The sequence below is a fragment of the Alligator mississippiensis genome, chromosome 5, assembly GCF_030867095.1.
Source record: "Alligator mississippiensis isolate rAllMis1 chromosome 5, rAllMis1, whole genome shotgun sequence".
NCBI lineage: Eukaryota > Metazoa > Chordata > Crocodylia > Alligatoridae > Alligator > Alligator mississippiensis.
The window spans coordinates 218,194,245-218,216,681 of NC_081828.1; the positions used below are offsets into that span (position 1 = coordinate 218,194,245).

At 57.4% G+C, this 22,437-nt stretch overlaps 1 protein-coding gene across 4 annotated transcripts in view; it reads left to right on the forward strand.

Annotated features, from left to right (window-relative positions):
* The first annotated feature begins 232 nt into the window (after window positions 1-232).
* LOC102570760 (zinc finger protein 282) overlaps window positions 233-22,437 on the forward strand; it is a 38,565-nt gene continuing 16,360 nt past the window's right edge. For 2 of the 4 annotated variants that reach the window (XR_009462795.1, XR_009462796.1), the window contains exons 1-9: window positions 235-354; window positions 509-916; window positions 1,309-1,435; window positions 2,946-3,059; window positions 4,141-4,251; window positions 4,784-4,903; window positions 7,504-8,085; window positions 9,863-9,982; window positions 10,442-10,552. Coding sequence is in view for 2 of the 4 variants with exons in the window: in XM_059729398.1 (XP_059585381.1) it covers window positions 262-354; window positions 509-916; window positions 1,309-1,435; window positions 2,946-3,059; window positions 4,141-4,251; window positions 4,784-4,903; window positions 7,504-8,085; window positions 9,863-9,982; window positions 10,442-10,552; window positions 11,821-12,716 (2,682 nt within the window). In the remaining 2 variants the exon portion in view is untranslated. Of the gene's footprint in view, window positions 355-508; window positions 917-1,308; window positions 1,436-2,945; window positions 3,060-4,140; window positions 4,252-4,783; window positions 4,904-7,503; window positions 8,086-9,862; window positions 9,983-10,441; window positions 10,553-11,820; window positions 12,823-22,437 lie in introns of those variants that run through there. The other 2 variants (XM_059729398.1, XM_059729399.1) reach the window with 2 other exon arrangements.

Here is a 22,437-nt window from a genome sequence, read left to right on the forward strand (position 1 = left end):
CTCGGTTTCCCATGTCTTCCTCTCCTGTCTGTCCTGCGTCCTCGGGGAGCTGCCACGCTCTGCTCTGCTTCCCCCCGGTGCACGGGGCTGCTTTCCAACCAGTGTGGCAGGGGCGCGGCTGCAAGGCGGACTCTCCCCCGCGGGCTGTGCAGGGCGGGGATGCGGCGGGTACCGGGAGGAGGATGCTCCGGCGCCGAGCCCTGTAGGCGGCACTGCCGGCCCGACCTGCCTCCTCTGCTCGCGGCCGGCCCGGCGCGGCGGATGCGCTCCCCGCCCCGCAGCCCGGCATGGCCGTCGTGCCCGGGCTCTAGCGCAGCGTGTCCCGCAGCCATGGCCGAGTGGGCTCCGGCGCAGGTGAGTGCGGGCTGCGTGCTGCGGGGGGGATGGCTGCAGCAGCAGAGTGGCATGCATGCTTTGCTGGCCCCCTGGCCCTGCAGGAGCGCGGGGTGGCGCGGCTGTGCCCGTGGGGTCCCGTCCCCTTGACCCCTTGCCCGTGTCGCCGGCGCAGGTGCAGGTGCAGGAGTGGAACGTGGAGGCGCAGCATCTCATGGCCCTGCAGCCGCCCCTGCTGCCCGAGCGGGCGCACGTGCGGGAAGCCCAGCTGCACACGGCCGAGGCGTCCCTCTGGACCGTGGTGGCCACCGTGCAGGCCCTGGAGAGGAAGATCGACGTGCTGGCCGCGCGCCTGCTGAGCCTGGAGGGGCGGTCGGGCACGGCCGAGAAGAAGATCGTCGACTGCGAGAAGACCGCCATGGAGTTCAACAACCAGCTGGAGAGCAAGTGGGCCGTGCTGGGCACCCTGATCCAGGAGTACGGGCTGCTGCAGCGGCGCCTGGAGAACATGGAGAACCTGCTCAAGAACAGGAACTTCTGGGTCCTGCGCCTGCCGCCTGGCGCCAAGGGCGAAGTGCCCAAGGTGAGCTTCGCTGTGCCTCGTGCGCTGGGGACGTTCGGGATAGCCCCGCCGCCATGGGTGCAGCGCAATGGCCGGGGAGGGTGGAAGGTGATGGCTGGAAAGCCCTGGGCACGGCAGTCCGCGTCTGCGTCTGCTCAGACTGGCTAGCAGGGAGCGCTGCTAAATTCCCCCCAGCGCCCCGCTGCTGAGTGCACGTCCGTCTCTGGCCTGCTCGTGGCTTGGCTCGTCTGCCTTCGAGGGCCCGCATCCCTTTGTATATACGCGCGCTTCTTCCCTGGGTGTTGAATGAAGACTCCCCGCACACAGGGAGAGATTTCAAGGCTAGAGCTGCCGGTTGGCATCCTGTAGTCTGGCCTCCGAGGGCAAGTACAACCGCCTGCTTGTGCTTGCAGATGCCCGTGACGTTTGTGGACGTCGCTGTCTATTTCTCGGCGGAGGAGTGGAAGAACCTGGAGGAGTGGCAGAAGGAGCTGTATAACAACCTGGTGAAGGAGAACTACGAGTCCTTGATCTCGCTGGGTAAATGTCTGCTGCCTGGAGGAGCACCCGATCTCGTAGCCTTTGCTTGTGGCCCAGCTCTGAGTGGTGCCCTGTTCCCTCTGATTCCAGCTGGGCCGGTGCTTATATCCAAAAAACCCTCTTGGTCGGTGCTCATAACCCATAAAAGTTTGCAAAGAAAGGGGTCAAGTCCTTGCAAGGTCAGAGGTCCCCCCTGGCCTCATGGCCCACCCTTTCCTGTAGCAGGGATGTGGCTACCATCACATCCCAGAGAATGACCAGATACCCGTTTACAGCTGGGTCAGCTGAGCGCGCCTTTGGCATGAGTCCAGAACGGGGCTCAGACTTGTGTCCCTGGTGCCGTAGTGACATGTCGTAGCTGGGCCCCTCAGACCCATGCCTCCTCCTGCTTAAAAGGAGATTCTTGCAAGTGCAAGAGTGGTTCAATCTTGTCCGTCTCCAGCATCTGCTGCTGCTGGAGAGCAGACCAAATGCTGCCCTGGTGTCAGAGGAAGTCCCTGGAGTTGCCCTTGCTGACCTGGGACTTGATTAGCTGATACAATCAATGCCTATTTGCAGCCACGCTTGGTAAGAGCAACAGCCCCTTCCTTGCTGCTGGCATTTTCCCAGGGTACATCTTTTTTCTACCTGGTAACAGCAACACAGCCGTTGCTTAAGGGCAACGCTTGCAGAGCAGGAGAGGCTGGACTGGGCTGTGTCCTCAGTTGGTGCTGTGTCACATGTGGTGACAGGCATCTCCCAACCTGTCCCCTGCACCTGCTTTCCTTGCCTGAAACCCTGCAGCCCGAGTGTTCGTTCTCTGGCTTGCAGAATAGGGTGAGAGGACCTGATGCTGCCGGCTGCAGGGCGATTGGGACCAGGCTGCTGTGTGGCGGGACTTTCCTAGCAGGGCCGTGCACAAAGAGAAGCAGCAGGAAAAGCCTTGGGCCGACCGCAAACACCTGCCAGGGGGTTATAACACACTGAGGTGTGGAGCATGACTCATTCAGGGGGGCACAACTGTGGGAGCATTTAACCTTTGAACGTAAAAAGAAAACTCAGCATTTCTGCAGCGTGCAGCCGACCGCTCCTTGTTTAGCTGTTTCACTCGGCAGAAAAACAGGTTGGACAGATGATGTCTGCTGCACCAGCAACAGCCGCTTAGCAGCGGCCTGGCACCAGGTCCTCAGTGTTGCTAGGAAGGGGGTCGACTGTGTTTTCTTGATTCGCTTCCCGCATTTCCCTGCATGGTGGTAATGTAAAATCATCTTCCTGGCTGGGGGCAGGCGATACAGGCGGGGGCCTTTTCTCTGCCCTTGGTTGGCAGTTTTATAGCCAGGCAGAGGGCTTAGCATTGTGTGCGAACGCCTTTCCTGACGCAGATCCCTGCATGTTGGGCACGGAGCGCAGCTCACCTCCCGTCTCAGCCTGTCTCTCTTGCTGCCGAGTTCCCCCATCAAGGAACGCTCCATAACTCTTGTGCATTGTGAAATGAAGCCTCGTGTCCCCCCAATGTCTCCTCTCTGAACAGGCAGCTCCCTTTCCAAAGCCGACGCGCAGCCGAGGCCGGAGCGAGGGGTGGAGCCGTGCATCCCACAGCAGCCGGAGCTGGAGCAGAGACCCATCCCTGTGGACCATTGTCCAGGTAGGGGGTGGGGGTGGCTGGGACAGCTCAGAGGAGGGGGCTGTGGTTTGTCTGCTGGGGGCCTTTGCTTTGGGAGCTGGTCTTCCAGGTGGTCTCTCTCATGGTTGGCTGCCAGTACTGGCTGCTTCTGGCTCCAGTCCCCATGCCCTCCGGTCCCCATGCCCTCCAGTTTCTTAAACATGCTGGTGTTCTGGGCTCTCTGGTTTTCCTGGTTACTTATCTCTGCCTCTTACACTTGGTCTCTGGTGGTGATCATGCTTTGGGGCTACATTACCTCTCCTGAGCCTTTGTTTCTGCTCCTGTCCTCTCCCGAGGAGTCAGTATTCCCCAGCTGTTGGGGGCTGAGGGTGAGAGTCAGGACTCCTGGGTTCTTCTCCTGCTTTTGTTGCTGACTGTTTGGTCATGGGGGAGTTGCCTGTGGCCACAGCCCCAAAAGCATCCTTTGATTTTTGTGCATCCCATGGGAAAAGTGAGAGGTGCTCAGTGCTTGCAGCTCCCATTGGCTTTACCTGGGGTTTGGGTTTCCAGCCTTCATGATTCAGACATCTAACATGGGGCAGCTGGGCTGAAAAGAAAGTATAGCCTGAAGCTGCAGTGTCTTGTTCCCTTCTGCAAATAACTCTTCCACGGGAGGATGTGTTAGGCTGCTGAACGAGTATTTTGAGCGTGCTCGGGCAGTGCTAACGTTCCAGCCAGCCACCATGAAACTGAGAGCAGAAGGGAGCAATTCCCTGTCACTTATTCATTTGCTTTTTGGGGGCCTCCTAGAATCAAAGGGGGTGTTTAGGAAGGGCCTGAGCCTGGAGAACGTGGGAGCATACTGACCTGAGGGGGGGAGTGAGAGTGAGATGTGGATCTTCTCAGGGACCCAGTCCACTGATCTTCCCGAGCGAAGCAAGATGTTTTCAGGGATGCCAGGTTGCTGTGCTGATCTCCCTGTTTCTCCCTCCAAGCTGCACTGGCCTGTTTGGATCTACGTGCAGCCTGCCCCTTTCGCGGCATGGGGACAGTGTTGCTGCGAGGTTGGGGTTCTGTGTTCAGGTGCTGTGCGAATGTGCTCTAATTCTCTCCTCCTGAACAGACCCCCTGGTCTCGACACCTGATATCCTATCGCGGATCAAACAGGAGGCGGCCTTTGTTGCGGAGCATCAGTTCCCAGAGGACAGAGGACTCCCCCCCGACCCCTGTGCAGGTGAGTCCCAGGCGGTGGAGCAAAGGCTCCCTGAGCTCTGGTACCTCTGTAGCTTTCTTATCTCTCTCAGGGCTCATATTCTGCTTCTGACTTGCTACATTAACCACAGCAAGTCTAATTTCCCACAGCAGCTCCTCGTTTGCGAGGTCTCCGTTCGCCCCCAGTCTCAGTTGCTGTCCCTCCTTTGTCTGAGAGTCCCTGCCAGCCAGTGCCCAGCCCAACTCCTTGATGACCCATTTCCATCCATGTCTGACTCCCTCAGCCCTAGGTGCTTTCCCTGAACTCGAGATGGGCGTCTCAAGCACTAGACCAGGGGAGGGCAAAATGCTGCCCGGGGGCCAGATACGGCCTGCCAGGCCATTCTATCTGGCCTGTGGGGCCCCTAAAAAATTTAGAAAATTAATATTTGTCTGCCCTGGGCTGCCTGTCATGTGGCCCTCGATGGCTTGCCAAAACTCAGTAAGTGGCCCTCTGCCCAAAATAATTGCCCGCCCTTGCACTAACCCCTGTCCATCTCACTTCTCTCCACCAGGAGCTGATGCTCTGATTTCTGCACACGACTTCTTATCCTGGATCAAGCAAGAGGAGGAGCCATGTGTCAGGGAGCCGTGGGAGCTGGCTGAGAGAGAGATCCTGACGGGTCCCGTCCCAGGTGAGCAGTGGCTTTGCTTTTTGGAAGCAATGAGCCAAGCAGAAGGGCCAGCTGCTGGGAACTATCCCGGGTTTGTCCCAACTGTGGCTGATGCCAATTCATTGATGTCTAAGGCCAGGAGGGACCGCTGTGGTCTTCTGGCCTGGTTGCCAGCACAGCGCTGACCAGAGCATTGTACTCCGATGCCTGCAGAAGCTTCCCAGCAGATCTGGTTGTGAGCAATGCAGCCATAATTCACACCCCATTTGCTGAGTCTTCGGTTGAAGGAGAATCCCCACTGGAGGGTTTTGCTGGCATACCAGGGTTGGTTAGGAGCCTGAAAGCCATCCTGCCGCAGCTGACACAGCTGTGCTGCCCCAGTGCACGGTGTCCAGGAACTGGTACAAGTGATGCACAAGGGAATTCAGCCTTCTCCTGCAAGCTACATGAGGGCCATTGGGTAGAGCCCGGGGCAGGGCTGAGCGTGCCTCCCTGCCTGGCTGATATCTTGGTGCTTTTTGTTGTGGAGAAGAGGCAAATGCATTTTCCTTTCTGGCCATCTGCTGCAATCGCTGTCTGACACGGCGCTGAATTCGTCTGCTCCCTCCTCTCGGAGTCTCCCCCATATAATCCCCCACCTGCCCACACCCACTTGACTCCGTGCACGGCGAAACTTTGCAAAAAGGCTGCCCCCAGCTAGAACTCTTCGGCCAGCCGTGAGGTTTTGCTTTCAACTGGGAATTGGTTAGTGTGCTTGGCTGTGAGAACGCACCCTGTTCTGAGCTAGTTGCACGCATAGCTTGGTCTTTCCAGTGGCTGTTAGTTCTTTGTATTGCCGTAGCCTCTGGAGGAGCCTGGCACAGTGTGGGGCCCTGCCTTCCTCGGTGCTGTACAGGTGAGAGAGGCTCATCCAAATAGCTGAGGCAGACAGAGGTTTGTTGTCATCTCCATTTCATAGTTTAGGAACTGGATGTTGGACAGATGAAGAGACTGAGCCAGGATCCCACAGGCGGTCTGTAGCAGAGTTGGGAATGCAGCCCAGATCTCCCGAGTCCCACTTCGCAGCCGTAACTCAAATCCCTGTCTCCTTGGGTTATAGGGATTTGCTTGGAGAGGGAACTTGTGCAGAATCTTAGCCTCAGAGAGGAATCTTTTTATTCTCCATTGCTTTATTTTTGCATGACAAATGGTAGTCACTTTGTTTAAGACCTGCCTGGGAAGGGCTCAGGTATGGGACACGCGGCCTTTTTACACTGTTTTGTACACTGACCTAAATTAAACTGGAATCCAAGGTGGACGGACAGGCAGTTACTCTCGGGGTGGCTGCTGCAGAGGTGTTAGTACAGGCCTCGAGACAGCAGGGAACAGATAACAGCCTGAGCAAGCAGCTCCTCTGGGCATCTATGGGCTCGTGACATCTACCCCAGCATAGGTCTGTTGCTGTGCTTTTCCCAGGGTAACTCTACTAAGCAACACCAGCATGGAGCAATGTGTCAGGATCATAAGAAAGCAGGGCTGGAAAGGACCTCCTCTAGTTCAGCCGCCTGCTCATGGCAGGGTCATCCTTGACTAAACCGTCCCAGCCAACTGTTTGTCTAAACTGCTTTAGAAACATCCAGGGATGGAGACTCCACACCCTGAGCAGCCTGTCCCAGCGCTAAACCAGCTTGAAGAGGGAAATTCTTCTTACAAAGTGTTGCGTTTCACTCCTCCTTTACACTGGTGTAAACATTTGTGCGTCCAGACCCTCAGATACCGCAACGTTCAGGGTGGGAGGAGAATCCACACAGCATCGGGTGGAATTGTGGCAAAAGATGCTTGTGCGAAGGATGATCACAAGGGGGTTGAGACTACGCTGTTCTCTTCCTCCCACCTTGCCAGATGTTGTGGGGAGGTATACTGCAGACATTAGAAACCGGAAATCAAAACTCTTGGTTAATTTTTAAGGCCAGAAGAGCATCTGGACTGACCTGTTACAGAACCAGCCGTTACCTTCCAGCTGTGCTAAGGTGGATTTTTGTGTTTGGCTAAAACTGACCTTCCAAAAAGGGGTCTGGCCTAGATTTGATGACCTCAAGATCACCCTCACTTCCCTTTCCTGGTTTCTGGCTGACTTGCAGTGGCAGGGTTGGGCCGGTCACTTGGTCCGTCCCAAGAAAGGGAGGGAAAGGCGTCCTCAGAAAGGTTATGCAGCTTGTGTGTATGCTGCGTGCAGGGATCCCTGACCGGACCGTGCGCAGGCAGGGGAGATCACAGTTCTCAAGCATCTAAATGGCTCCTTTGCCCCGAGGATGTGTGGCGTCCTGTCCTGTCCTGTCCTGTCCGGAGGACAAAGTGCAAAGTATTCTGCGACGGGTCTTGCCCTGTCCAGAAAGCCACGTTTCCAGCCTGTCTTGTGTCAGGGATGCTTTGGTGGGCAGTGACCTGGGAGGAGGTGTCAGGGCTAGCAACAGCCCCCATGGGCTGCAGGGGATGAACGCGGGGCTCCGGCCCTGCCTTGGCCTTTCCCCAGCCGTACCGCTGCGACTCTGCTTCGTGGGACCCTGCTGTGGACTGGGACTGCCTCGGCCACTCCTGCAGCAGGGAGCTGGGGCTGAGAGTCTCTCTCTTTCTTCCGGCAGGCAACGGGCTCATGGTGAAGGCGGAGGAGATGCGGCACCGCCAGGAGGCCCCGTGCGACCTGGGGCTGCCGCCGGGGACCTGCGGAGATGCCCTGTTCCCCGGCTCAGCCTACGCCAGCCAGGAGGCCCCGGGCTTGCCACCGGCTCCTCCTGCCGAATGCAGACTGGGTAAATCTCTCCCCTTGGCCAGTGGGACAAGCGAGTTCCCAGGCACCCCCGCCGCTCGGGGCACAGGCGCGGCAGGGGTGGAGCGGCCGCACAGCTGCAACGAGTGCGGGAAGACCTTTAGCGTGAAGAAGAGCCTGCGCATCCACCAGCGGAGCCACGCCAAGGAGCGCCCCTACGAGTGCACAGAGTGCGGCAGGAGCTTCAATTGCCACTCGGGGCTGGTGCGGCACCAGATGATCCACCGCGGCGAGAGGCCCTACCAGTGCGGGGACTGCGGCAAGCGCTACAGCCGCAAGGAGCACCTGCAGAACCACCAGCGCCTGCACACGGGGGAGCGCCCCTTCCAGTGCGCCGCCTGCGGCAAGAGCTTCATCCGCAAGCAGAACCTCCTCAAGCACCAGCGCATCCACACGGGTGAGAGGCCGTATCAGTGCGGGGACTGTGGCCGCAGCTTCCGCTACAAGGAGTCCCTGAAGGACCATCGGCGGGTGCACGGCGCCGAGCCGGGGCCGCCCCGCAGTTTCCCGCAGGCCCTGGGCAGTGGGGACTAGGCCCCCGGGGCTTCTCGGACTGGGGACTCGGCCGTGCGTTCAAAGGGAGCTCCTGGCGCCGGCAACGAAGCTCGTACCAAATACTCCCGCGAGGCTGCCAGGGCATTGGGACCATCCTCGGTGGGACTCAGTGCGTGGGCTGACCCCCGCTCCTGGCTCCTCCTGTGCACACAGAAGAGCGGGCCCATGCCTGGGCTCCCCACTCCCATCCTGGGCTAGGCTGTGATGTCCAGCTCTGTTTTTAAAGCCTCCCCCGGACGCACTCCTGGGCTTTGGCCTCCTTTCTGGCCCCTGCTGCTTTCCTTTCCTTGCAGACAATCTCGTCACGGGGGCAGGAGAGTACTCTCCTCCGCAGCCCCTGCTGCCCAGAACAGCCTCTCCCCCTGCATTTTATTGCCTTTGGAAAGCCGATGGATACTCTTTCATGGGTGACCCCTCGTTTCACACCCTCTCTGGCTGTTATTTTTACGCTCTGGTTCCCTCCCCGTGCAGTTACGCTCTGTAAGGTGTTTGGAGGTGTAGTTTTGTATGGAAGACGCAACACAAAATAAAGTTGTCTTGGGCTGCACTGGTGTTGGGTGGTTCCTGCAGTGAGACCTGTGGCCCCGGGCTGGGAGTCCTGCAGGAGACCACTGCCAGCAGCGCGGCTGTCTGCTGCCTTTCGGGAAGGTGTAAATGAGAATCAGGCCCCCTTCCTCAGTCGTCACTTCGCCCTCCTCGTGGGCTTACTTCTGTCTCGGTGCACAGCCACCATGTCGCGCGGGGTGTGCGCATCTTCTGTCTGGCAGCAGCTTAGGGTGCTGCATGTCAGAAGTGTCAGCTGTCTTCATCCTTAATGCGAGCCCTGGGCAGCTCTGCCTGTAGGAGGGAGTTTTCCTGCACCGTGTTAGCAGCAGCCAGAGATGGCCTGACACAGGCCTTGCCTTTGCAAGTGGGTTGCTTCTGTTGAATCAGGTCCTCCAGAGTTGTGCACCAGGGCAGGGGACCAGGGATTGTGTGGTGGCCCCGTGCCTTTCAAGGTTGCTCGCCACCCCTCGTTCGCCCGCTGAGCAGCCTAACAGGCTTTGTGGAAAGAACAGCCCTGTGCTTCTCCATCCCTCCTGCTCACAGCAGTATTTCCCCTTCCCCTTTCGTGATTAAGCCTGTGGCACTGAGCAGCCCCTTGTACGTAGCCCCTCTGTTCGGGGGTGAGCTGCACCCGCAGAGAGGCAGCAACGTGAGGGAGTTAGCTGGGGAAAAGCTGCAGCCTCGCAGAAGCAGGGAGCCCTGAGCACGCTTGGGCCGTGGGGCTGTGGGCTTGCAGGTGAGAAGCGTTAGCCCTAACGGCCCCTCTCCATCACTGCCAGCACAGGACTCTCAGCATCTCAGAACCGGCTTAAATGCTGCCTTTGTGTTTAGGACCTTGCTGTGGTCTGTGCTGAGTTGCACTGCCCGTGATGTTACCCGGCTGCTTTGGCCTCTAGTACACCGCACGAAGCTCCCCTCATTTGGAGTCCTTGCTAAAGCCCTTCCAGCTATCCTAGTCGTGCAGCTTTCCTTTTTGCCTGGCGCTTGGCTTTGAGATCCCTTCTCCGTGGCGGGTGCTCAGTGGCCGCTCGGGGATTGTAACCTGCCCCTGTGATGTCCTTTTCCATGAACAGATGGTGCCATCCCCAAGCCTTGTCTCCTGCCCTGGACGGAAAGCAGGGAAGAGCCGCGTGTCGGGGACCGGGGGGGCTTAGCAGAGAGAGAGACAGAGAACACTGCACGACCCAGAACAGGTCAGTAATTGCTTCACCAGCTTCGATTCAGGGAGAGTGTTAGCCCAGAGGAGGAGGGTGGTGCAGTCATTAAGGCATCAGGCTGGGACTCCAGAGACCCAAGTTTGTTGCTGACTCTGCCACAGACTCCCTGTGTGACCCCAGGCAAGTCCCTTAGTCTCCTCGTACTGCATTTGTCTGTGAATCCTTGGCCTTCCTTACTGCTTACCCTGCATGGCGAGGGTGTCTGTGAGGAGTCAAGCAGACAAGGCTGCCCCATTACAGGCTGCTGCTTAGGACTGCCAGTAATGACCTCTCCACGCTCCGACCTTCCCACCTGATGTCGGTGCTGCACCGCGGGGCTCGGTGCGCGTCTACGTGGACCAGCTGGCAAGACGAAGGCTGCGGGACTTGGAGCTGCTGCTGCTTTCATAGTCTCTGTGGGGAGCTTTGCAATGTCGTTTTCTCTCCCACGACCAGACCCTCTGATTTCCATAGCCGGCGTCCCGTCCCAGAGAGAGCCAGGGGAGGAGGAACGTGCCGGGAATCCACAGCACCCGCAGGAACGGGATGTGTCGGCTCTTGGTGCCGGTGAGTGGCGGCTGGGTGGCAGTCGTGGGGAGATTTGGGTTCCAGGTTTGGTTCTGCTACAGGCTGATCCACGTGGCCCCAGGCACGTGGCGTCATAGATGAATTTTCTTCTGTGTCGCTTGTGGGCCAGCCTCTGGGGTACATCTGTGCTGCTGGGACGGGGGCTCATGCGCTTGCAGCTTGAGGGGGCGTCCCGGGAAGCTGCGTTGGGACTCGGGCGGCCGGCTCGCTCTGTGCTGCTGCGGCTAGGCTGTCGCCAGCCCCAGAGTCGGCTGCCTGGGGTATTTCTGTGCTGCGCGGCCCTCACCGTCGCGAGAACAGGCCCTTGGTCTCTGCGTGCCGTGGCTTGTTGTCTGGGAAGTGGGGGTTGCTAGAGGGTCGTATTGCCATGTTGCTTCTGCCAGCTGAGCTCACTGCACCTTTCCAGGGCTCCCCCATTTCACCCTCACCTCCCTGTGCCAAGGGTCCTTGGAGGGACCCTCCATCACTTCCCACCCCTTCATCATGCTTCTCTGCACTCTTGCCCTCTCTGCTTGTCCAGACCTGGCCTCTGCCATCCTTTCCCCCTTCTCCAGCCCCGCGCTCCCCTCCCTCCACACCTGCATTTGGACGTCTGTCTTTGGCCCTGCAAACTACAGGGAGCATGGGGCGAGCTAAGGCGCGGGGGCTGCCGTGCAGACAGGTGTTAATAGGGCCTGCCACCTGGGCCGTTACCCATTTTAGACCCGCTTGCATTGGCTGACTGCCGACTGCTCGTCTTCCCTCTTCCTCCTTTTTGGTTTTTGTTTCTTTCCTCATTTCCCCCCCAAATCTTTGAGGGTCTGCCAGGAGTCTGGGAACCGGCAGGGCACGGTTGGGTTAGACGGAGCCGGGCCCCTGAGTTGAGGTGTGACCCCGACCCCGTGCATGGCCAGTTGCGTGCTCCCCTTCCTCAGCTTCGTCTGTGGTTGTGGAGGCTGTCTCTGCCCCCTGGCACGGCGGAGCTCTTGGGTGCAGGGATGTGTCTTTGGGTTGGCGCAGCACCCAGCGCGGTGGGGTCCTGGTCTGGTCCACGACCCGTGGACGCTCGTGTAATGTGAACCAGTGCTTGGCTGCACTAGGAGGGAGGACCGCTGTGTCTGTGTCTCCCGTTCCCACGATGGCACCCGCTCCCTGCTGAAGCCTTCGCTGTTGAGAAACGGCCCCCCGGCCGAGAGCCAGCGAGCGAGTCTGCGTGCGAGGTCCTTCCCCCTGGTGTGACGGGGGTCTGGATTCTCTCTCTGTTCCAGGAGGCCCGGAGGTCGTGGTCAAAGTCGAGGAGCAGAGTCCTGATGAGCGTCCGGCGGGCAACGAGCAGGCTGGGGTGCCGTCCGGAGAGACGGCTTCCCGCAGCCTGCAGGGCAGAGAGGCCGGTGATCGCCTGGCGCCCGAGGATCGAGGTGAATCCCTTCAGCGTCCGGTCCTACCCCCACGGCCAGCAGACCCGAAAACCTCGCGGGGGGCTGAACCGGGGCCCGTGGGCACCTCGTGGAGCTGCGGTGACGCGGGGGAGCCACGTCCTTCTGCTCCGGCGGCGTCAGCGCCCCCAGCTGGGAAGCCGCCGGCTTGCACCCAGTGTGGCAAGTCCACGCCGCTCCTGCACCAGAGCCCCCACGGCCCGGCGAAGCCCCACCAGTGCTCCCAGTGCAGCCAGAGCTTCCACCACTCGTCCCGGCTCAACTCGCACTCCCGCGCCCACAGCGGGGAGCGCCCCTACACCTGCGCCCAGTGCGGCAAGGGCTACGGGCGGAAGGAGCACCTGCAGAACCACCAGCGCCTGCACACGGGCGAGCGCCCCTTCCCGTGCGCCCAGTGCGGCAAGCGCTACAGCCGCAAGGAGTATCTGCAGAACCACCAGCGCCTGCACACGGGCGAGCGCCCCTACGTGTGCCCCGCGTGTGGCAAGAGCTTCATCTGCAAGCAGAGCCTCCTCAAGCACCAGCGCGTGCAGTGCGGCGAGCGCCCCTACCAGTGCGGGGACTGCGGCCGCAGCTTCCGCTACAAGGAGTCCCTCAAGGAGCACCAGCGGGAGCACGGCGCTCAGCCGCGGGAGCATGGCACTCAGCCGCGGCAGCCGGCGCCCAGCCCGGGGCGGGGGTCAGAGGCTGAAGTGGTGTGCGTGAAAGTGGAGCTGGAGGATGAATGACGATGGCAGCCCGCTCCGTGTCTCTCCTCCTCCCGTGCTGCTCTTTCCTCCTCGATTTCGGGGTGTGTGGGAGGCCGGACAGATGCAATAAAGCCGTGTTCAGTTCTGCCGGGCTGAGGGTTTTCTTCGCGTTTGCCCTCGTGGGGTGCTCGGTGTGAGGCCAGGGCGTGATGCTGCTGCGTGTGCCGGCAGCCATTTTGTTTCTGTGGCTGCTCCTGCTCTGCCCTCCCGCTGCTTGACGGGCTGGCCGCCATTTTGTTTCTGTCGCTGCTTCTACTTCTGTCTTTCCACTGATGAGGGACCAGCCGCCATTTTGTTTCTGTGGCTTCTCCGACTCTGTGTTTCCTCTAAGGAGGGGCTGGTTGCCATTTTGTTTCTGTGGCTTCTTCTACTCCGTCATTCCCCTGGTGGAGGGTCTAGCGGCCATTTTGTCTCTGTGGCTTCTACTCTGTCCTCCCACTGGTTGAGGGACCAGCCGCCATTTTGTTTCTGTGGCTTCTTCTACTCCGTCATTCCCCTGGTGGAGGGTCTAGCGGCCATTTTGTCTCTGTGGCTTCTTCTACTCTGTCCTCCCACTGCTTGAGGCTGTGGCCGCCATTTTGTCTCTGTGGCTTCTGCTCTGTCATTCCCGTGGTGGAGGGTCTAGTGGCCATTTTGTCTCCGTGGCTCTTCCTACTCAGCCATTCCTGTGGTGGAGGGACCAGCTGCCATTTTGTCTCTGTGGCTTTGCCCATGGGTGGGCGGGTGGGGTTTTGGGGCTGGCCACCATTGTACCCATGGGGCTTCGGGCTTGGGCATGCGCCACAGGGGCTGGGCTTCAGGGGGCTGATCCCTGCGGGTAGCTGGCCCACGTGGGTTTTGTGGCGGGAGAGCAGCTAAAATCATCCATTTTGGGGTTTAAACCCCAGGGGCTTGATTTGCAGGGGTGGTCAGCACCCACAACCCCTGCACTCTTGCATGCACCCCAGGCGAGCGCATAAGTTGCACTTGAATTAACGACCGGCACCAACAGGGTTGTGTTTGACCTGATGGATGTGATTATTGCCTCCCTTCGGTGTGGATCGGGCTGCGGTCAGGCAGCTCCTAGCGCTCCTGCACCATCGACCGGTGGCTCGGACGTCTCTACTGTCGCTCGTCCCGTGCCACAGGCTGCAAAAAATAGGATTGTTTAGTCTGGAAAACAGAAAACACAGTGGGGAGGTTTGATAGCCGCCTTCAAATACCCGGATGGTGTCAATCTGGACCTGGAGTACAGATGATGTCTTTTATTAGACCAATGAGTTTTTTTGCAAAAAAAATTCTTTTAATTGCAAACTTTCGGGCACAAATACCCTTCCTCAGGCATCGGGGAAAAGATTGTAAAAGTTGTCCTGGGTAGAAATGACAGTTCGTATTTCCTAGGAGTTCACAGAGGAGTCCGTAGATGGCAAACTGCTCCGGGCAGGCGGTTCATAGCTGGTCTGGAGCCTCTCGCCTCCTGAAAGGCAGTGTCTGACCCTGCTGCCTGGGGAGAGCTGCTGGTGACAAAGCCCCTTCCCTGTTCTCCACGCTCTGTCCCGCGGCTGCTGCTTCTGGTGCGTGGGAAGCAATGCACGATCAGGATGGTCTGTCTCTTCCCAGGCTCAGCCCGTGGATGTAGTGGGTCTGCGTGTGTCCTCATGTGGACTCAGAGGTAAGAGTGGGAGGGAAAAGTGCTGCCCACCCCAATAATTTCACCCCGGCAAGAGTATACCAACCAACAGCCCTCCCGACAGATACGTCGATGTGTCTTCTGCCCGCCATGGCTCTCCTGGTGACTCCGGATCCAATTCAGGGATGTAGGAGCTGTTGGGTCTTCTCCCCATGTGCATTTGCATGTACCTTGCTGGGAAAGCCGGTCTTGTGCTCGGTGCCAGGAAGGGGTTTTTCCCCAGGGAGTGCTTTTGGTGCAGGTGCAGTTGTCCCAGTTTGCACCTCTTGCTATGCACCTCGGTGCAGGTGCAGTTGTCCCAATTTGCACCTCTTGTTACGCACCTCGGTGCAGTTGTCCCAATTTGCACCTCTTGCTATGCACCTCGGTGCAGGTGCAGTTGTCCCAATTTGCACCTCTTGTTACGCACCTCGGTGCAGGTGCAGTTGTCCCAATTTGCACCTCTTGCTATGCACCTCAGTGCAGGTGCAGTTGTCCCAGTTTGCACCTCTTGTTACGCACCTCGGTGCAGGTGCAGTTGTCCCAATTTGCACCTCTTGCTATGCACCTCGGTGCAGGTGCAGTTGTCCCAATTTGCACCTCTTGTTACGCACCTCGGTGCAGGTGCAGTTGTCCCAATTTGCACCTCTTGCTATGCACCTCGGTGCAGGTGCAGTTGTCCCAATTTGCACCTCTTGCTATGCACCTCGGTGCAGGTGCAGTTGTCCCAATTTGCACCTCTTGCTATGCACCTCGGTGCAGGTGCAGTTGTCCCAATTTGCACCTCTTGCTATGCACCTCGGTGCAGGTGCAGTTGTCCCAATTTGCACCTCTTGTTACGCACCTCGGTGCAGTTGTCCCAATTTGCACCTCTTGCTATGCACCTCGGTGCAGGTGCAGTTGTCCCAATTTGCACCTCTTGTTACGCACCTCGGTGCAGGTGCAGTTGTCCCAATTTGCACCTCTTGCTATGCACCTCGGTGCAGGTGCAGTTGTCCCAATTTGCACCTCTTGCTATGCACCTCGGTGCAGGTGCAGTTGTCCCAATTTGCACCTCTTGCTATGCACCTCGGTGCAGGTGCAGTTGTCCCAATTTGCACCTCTTGCTATGCACCTCGGTGCAGGTGCAGTTGTCCCAATTTGCACCTCTTGGGTGGGTTCCTTGGGGAGCAGCTGGGAGAAGCCTTTTTTCTCAGTCGTGGTTCTGGCGCTGCATTTCTTGCCTGGTTTCGGTGCTGCTTCTCATTTGTAAGCCAAGGAAATGCAGTCTAGATCAGTAGTTCTTAACCTTTTTTAGACTCAAGGCATGCCTCCTTAGACCGCAGATCCCCCTTGGAAAACGTCAGATCTTAGCTTTCACTCCTATTTTGAGTATGGAAAAATACTTGAGCAATATTGTGTTGCAAAGAACTCAGCAAGCCCGCAGCAGGGCAGAGTGCTTGTGACGCTCTGGATTCCTATTGGAAATCTCTGGGTTTGTTGTGTGAATCCCGTGTTGGTGTTTGCATACCTAACGTCTAATATTGCACAGCATCTCATGGATCCTTAAAAGGATCTTGCAGTGAACCAGGGTGCCATGGGAATCACCAGTCTAGATCAGCAGCCAGAAACCTTTTCAAGCCGCAGGGCAGAACAGCATGGCTGCAGTCCAACAAGGGCTAGGTGTCTTCTGCGGTGTAGCAGACAAAAGTACCAAGGTGGATACACAACTGGTTGGATCATTGTGCTCAATGAATAGTCATTAATGTCTCATTGTCTAGTTGGGAAGACATATCAAAGGGAGTTCCCCAAGGGTGCGTCCTGGGTCCAGTATTGTTTAATATCTTCATTAGTAATTTGGAGGATGGGATCGAGCGTGTACTTAGCCAATTTGCAGATGACCTGCAACTAGGTGGAGTTGCAGACACTCTGGAGGGCAGGGCTGGGATTCAGAATGACCTTGATAAATAAACGGTCATAAATGGTTTGAAATCATAAACTACATAAATGGTTCAAAATCAAATGATGAGATTTAGCAAGAAGAGGTGCAAAATCCTGCACATAGGATGGAACAATTGTATGCACAAATGCAGACTGGGGAACGACTGGCTCGACTGCAGGGAAGGACGGGGGGTTACAGTGGGACCATGAGCTGAATATGAGCCAACAGCGTGCTCTTGTTGCAAAAAAACCCCAACAGCATCCTGGACTCTATAAATAGGAGTGTCACTTGCAAGTCAAGGGAAGTGATTTTTCCACTCGATTCAGCAGTGGTGAGGCCTTCCCTGGAGTACGGTGTCCAGTTTTGGGCCCCGCACTTCAAGAAAGATGTGGACAGAGTCCAGGGGAGAGCAATAAAAATGATTAGAGGCTTGGGAAATGAGACTTACGAGGACAGGCTGAAAAAAATTGCATTATTTAGTCTGGAAAAAGAAAAGACCGTGGGGAGATTTGATAACAGTCTTCGAATACCTGAAAGGTAGTTCTATAGAGAATGGAGATAGATTACTTTCTGTCTCTGCAGGGGACAAGACAAGGAACAATTGTCTGAAACCGAAGAGGTGGAAATCTAGGTTGGAGATTAGGAAAGACATCCTCACTGCGGATGGTGCAGGACTGGAGCAGGCTGCCCAGAGAGGCTGTGGAGTCTCCATCCTGTAAAGGGTTTAGGAGCAGGGATGGTTAGCCTGGGATGGTTTAGACAGGGCTGATCCTGTCCTGAGGAAGGGGCAGGACTAGATGTGATCTCCTAAGGGCCCTGCCAGCCTGACTTTGCTGTTATTCCATGATTTGTCCTCATGCTGTCGGGAACGCCAGACAGACTCCTCTTGGGACCTTCTCACGGCACCTCGAGGGGGGCCAAGGATGCCGCTCTGTCCCTTTGCTGTGTGTGCGTGTTATCTGCTGGGGTGAAGAAAGGCCAGACGTTATCCTGTATCTGGAAGGCCGGGGGAGGAAATGCAAAGCCCGAGCAGTTTGGGAATCGAAGGCAATCCTCAGCTGATTCCCATTAGCTGGGAGCTAATGGGGCTGTTCCTGTGGGGATCCATGAACCTAGAAGCTTTTGCCTGTTGGTGCTTTCTCCTGTGCATCAGTGAGCACCAGCCCTCCGGTGTGGTAGAAGCATCCTTTCAAGCATGCCGATGCACATGGGCTATCGGGAGTGGACCTGAGGAAATGACCACAGGGAGATTTTGTCTTTGCCCCCAGTGGGAGTCACTTCTGCATGAGCACAGAGGGCAGCTCACCTGCCGGCTCACGGGAGCATCTTTTTCTGGAGTCCTTATGCTTCCCTTTGCTCAGCCCTTCCCTGTGGGCACCCGGGATAACTCCTGGGCCTGGTAGCAGGACGTCCTGATCAGAGGAGGGAGCATGACACGATAATCCCAGAGCTGTATCAAGGTCTTGTTGCAACAGGTGCGGTATGAAGCACTGCCAGCCCCAGGCACTGCTGAGCAGGGACCAGCACAGGGAGGATACGGTAGGTCCTAATCCTCCCGAAGAGAACGTGGTCTTTCGACACAGCCCTCTGCAGTCAGTACAGATCCTAGTCTACCTGCCAGGTGTCTGAGCGTGATCCTATCCCACCCTGCTCGAGTTCCTTGAAAGCCATAAACAGCGGATGAGTTGTTCTCCTCGCTGCTCCTTGTAACTTAGCCTCGTGGCTCAGATTACAGCGTGTTACAAAAATGGATGCATTAACGTGTTTTCAAGGACTTGAGCAGGGTGGAATAGGACCCGACTTGGGTTCCTAAGCCCACAGGCGAACAGCTGGCCTGGTATTTCCCAAACCGGGTGCTGGATTTAGGAGCTGCTGGAATTGGGTTGGAAACTTCGTAATGTTTGACGCTCCGGTAAAAATATTTCAGAGGGATATTAACTGTTTCTGCTTGTTCTCAGCGTCCCCCTCCCATCTTATACCAGCGCGGCAACTCAGCCAGCCCAAATCGGTTCCCCTGCTGCAGCAGCAGTCCAGCACCCCAGGCCTCTGACCCTGCCCTCCTGTTTGCGGTCTCAGACACAGCAGGCTGTGTGTCCCTTTGGCGGACGTGATGCATTTGATGTCATCTCAGTTTGGAAAGGCTAAAGATAGGGACAAGGGCACAAAACGGAACAGACTTAGCCTGGAGTCCGGGGACCCCGCAGCTGCCAGCAAGTGAGTGAAAACTGCCCTTACAGCAGCGTTTCGTGTTTCTCCTTCAGATGACCCTCAGCCATCTGTCCGGCAGAGCCACGAACCAGACACCCCTACAATAGTCTCCAGGTGAAAGAGTTGGCTGCTGGTGCGAGTAGCACTTGGCAGCCTCACGATACCCCTTGCTGGGCTCTGGCCATCCTCCCAGTCTCCGCGAACACTTGATACCTCGAATGACTGGCAGACAGAAGTGAGATAATAGTGACAGGAAAATGGAAGTGCATTCAGCCCCTGGCCTGTGGGGCTTGGCGATCGCACGGAGCCCTGGCATGGGGCTTGGCAGGGAATGCAGCCACTGGCATGGGCAAAAGGTGGGGGAGTTGCAAGGTGGCCCTGAAATGGAAGAGGATGGGAGGGAGGTGCAGGGGAAGCCCTGGATCGAGGGGGGTGGAGGAGCTCCTGGTGGGCTCAGCAAGCTCGGCTGGCAGGACTTGGCTCTGGCATGTGGGAGCCTCTGGCCCAGGCCCCAGCAGACAGCACCGAAGGAGAAAGGGGCTGAGCTGTGCAGGAGCACTGCAAGGATGACAAGACGCGGTATCCTAGCATCCACCTTGCCACAGCCTGAAGGAGACCCCTGCCCAGGAACCATCCCCATCAGAGCACCACATAGTAAGCTCTTAGGGCAGGGGCTATCCTTTTGGTCTGAGTCTGGTGTATGACTGGGGCTCCAGGACTTCCCATGGTGCATGCCATCATCATCATCATGAAGAAGGCTGTTCAGAGCTCTTCTGCAGGACCGTGACTTAGAAGCCTTGTGCTTTACTCCTGGTTTTGCCGCTGATCTACTGAATGGATTTGGGAAAGTCCCTTGACAGCTGGTGCCTCTGTTACCCCACGGGGAAACAGCAATGGGGCCCTCACCTGGGATCTGCCACTGAGAAGCACTAGGTAAGAGCTGAGGCTAAGGTCCCTGCGCTTGATTTCTGCAATATGGGACCAATATTTCTGCAAGTGGGGAATGATTTTGAGCATCTGGTTTGATTTCCTGAAGTGCTCTGCATCCCAAAGCATTGCCTGTTACTGCCAACCCTTGTCTCGGTACCCTGGCATGGGGAACTGAGCTTACAGATCTACAGGTATCAGGATCCTTGCTGTGTGAGCTAAACTGCTCATAAAACCAGTTGTGACTGTGTGGGCCAGCTGCTCGGGCGGGCTGAGAGATGCTATAGGTATGAGTTATCTTACAGCCTTGGCATCGTTAGGGGCTTCAAAACTCCATCTTTTTGGCTTTGCAGGGAGGAAGGGGGAATCTCCTGCTGCAGGGAGAGAGACTAGGTCTTGGAGCAGAGGAGCTGGTCATTGTCCTGGGAGTGATGATGGCAGAGGAGGGTTGCGCTCAGGTAGGAACGGCTGCTGCCGGCTGAGCCGCTGCCTGGCAGACTAGGGATGTCCTGCACATCTAGTCCCTTCAGAGAGCGAGCTCCGTCTGCCAGCGCTAGTGTAACCTGCTGCACAAGCAGCAAGACAGCTGCTCTTTGATCTCTGACAACAGGCACCTCCAAAGCCTGCTAAGCAGAGGTCTGGCTAGCAAGCTCTGAGCGCTGGGCAGAGTTGCTGGAGAGCAGGGATTACCACGCGCCAGAGGGCAGGGGTGGGACTCAGTCTTACCTGCACCCTCTCTAGTTGACACCTGTGCCCTGTGTGCCTGCTCCTAGCTCCCATGGTGCTGTTAAGAGTCCAGGGACAATTGATAGAGGATCCTCAGTTCTCCCTGCTTCCCCTATAAAACAGGAACCAGGCAGGACTCCTGCTACTGACTGTCCTGACAAAGCTCCAGGCCTTTTGCCCAGCTGCTGCACAGAGCATTTGCACTGCAAGGGGCTGCACTGGTCTCTCCCAGGATCTCGTCCCAGCTGCCAGCCAGGCCAGCGCTGCCCTAGACCCATACAGCAGTGCGGGTCCGGCCCCGGCCCCGGCTGTGACACCTGTGTGGTGTGAGCCTGAGAACCGTGTTACCTCCTGGGTCTACTTGGCACCTGCCAGCTCCAGACAGGCCCTGAGGCTTGGGGCTACAGTGGGGCCAGCGGTTGTCTGGTGCAGGGATGAGTGCTCACTTGCTGTGGCTGAGCCTTTCTCTTGGGACAAAAGAGGGTGGAAGAAAAACCTGAGTGGGGTGTGGGAGCGAGGGTGGCTCCTAGGTATTGACAGAGGAGCTCCCCATCCAGCATGCATGGGCTCGAGTGCGTGCGCAGTGCGCGGGGACCAGGGATAGCTCTGCAGGCTGTGAGCTTTATGGACATGGGCTCTATCTCGCACGACTCCCCTTAAAATGGGGAGCCTGGATTTAGGTCCTGGCCTGGTCCCAACCTGGGGGTTGAGTTTTAAAGGGACCACTCCTGAGCTTCCCTCTTGGTCTGAACTGTGCCTCTACCCAGACCAGCGTCTTGGGCCCCGCAGGAGGTCTGATGGACTGACATTATCATGATTAGGTGCTAGGAATCGGCTTGGGTTTGGAGACTGTCTGGACCCAGGTCTAAGCCAGTGGCCCTGCTGCGCTGGTGCTGCTGCATCACTGACTCCCTCCTGTCTCGCCTGTCTGATCGGGTGTCTGCCTCGTTCGGCCCTGCGCTGTCTGGGTGCCGTGGGGCTCGCTCCCCATCACATGCTGCAGAGCTGGGTTCTGCTGGGAGCAGACACGGGGCAGGGGCTTCTCACACAACGAGAGCTGCCAGCACTTTGCACTGCACAGCCAGCAGCCAGGACCTTGGACCATGTATTCAACCAGACCGGTGTCTTCCACGTTGCAGGGCAAAGGGGTTGGACAGGGCTGATCCTTCTTTAGGCTGGGGGTTGGACCAGATGTCACCTCTGGAAGTCCCTTCTAGCCCCACTTCTCTATGATTTTATGACAGTCCTCATCCCTCTGCTTTACCTGTGGCAGGTTAGGATGCTTTTGGTGCCTTTGGGCAATATGCCTTGTAGTTATGAGCCAGAGTTGACTGTTTAGTTTTAGGACTAGCTTAGGGAAGGGTTTATATGGGGTGCTTTAGATTGTGATGGTCCCGCCTAAGGTAGGAGGTTGGACTTGATGACTTCTGGAGGTCCCTGCCAGCCCTGCTTCTCTATGATTTTATTGTCAGATGCTAAAGGACGGGGCTGGGCTTGGGAGCAGGCTAGGTTTGTGTTTGCGTTTACGTTAGCCAAGGGGAAATGGCAGACTATTTTAAGGCAAAGCAAGGCTTTTTGCCTTCCTGGACCAAATGTTTGCGGCGCACAAGGGTGGAAAGGGGCTGGAGCTGTGTTCTTGGCTGAGGTCACCAAGCGGAGGGGCAGAGAGGAGGCAAGGCTAATGCCTGGGGATGCTCCCAATGAAAGGTGAAGGGGGCTGAGATGGGCTATCTCACTAAAGCACTGGGGGGACTTGGAGGGAGGTACAGGAGAGAATGGAGCTGTGGGAGCCAAGGCTTTTGCAACAGGAGTAGTGGAAAGACCTGGGTTGTTGCTGCCCTGCTTTGTGACAGGAGTGCGGGGACCAGCAGCAAGGGCAGGTCATTCTCCTTTCCCTGCCCAGGGCACCCAACTGCCCAGCTGGATTTTCTGCCCTGGATGGAGCATTGATGGCCATGGATGGGGGAGTGACAGGATCTCCCTCATCTCTGACAGCAGACAATGCTCCCCATCTGAGCCCGGCTGGCAGACTTGGCATGATGGGAAGAGGAGCCAGCCTCATAGGCTGTGCACCCCAAAGACTGAAAGGCTTGAGATCCCATGCCCAAGAGCAACAGTGCGTGGCGGTGGCTGGCAAGTCTCTCTTGCAGGGGATGGGTGCCTCCATCTGCCAGCTTGATTTGCCCATGTTTTACTATGGGGATTTCATAGGCTTCTGGGCTTTGCTGGTTGCCTCCCCCCTCGCTTCCAGCTGCATATGTCAGAGGGTT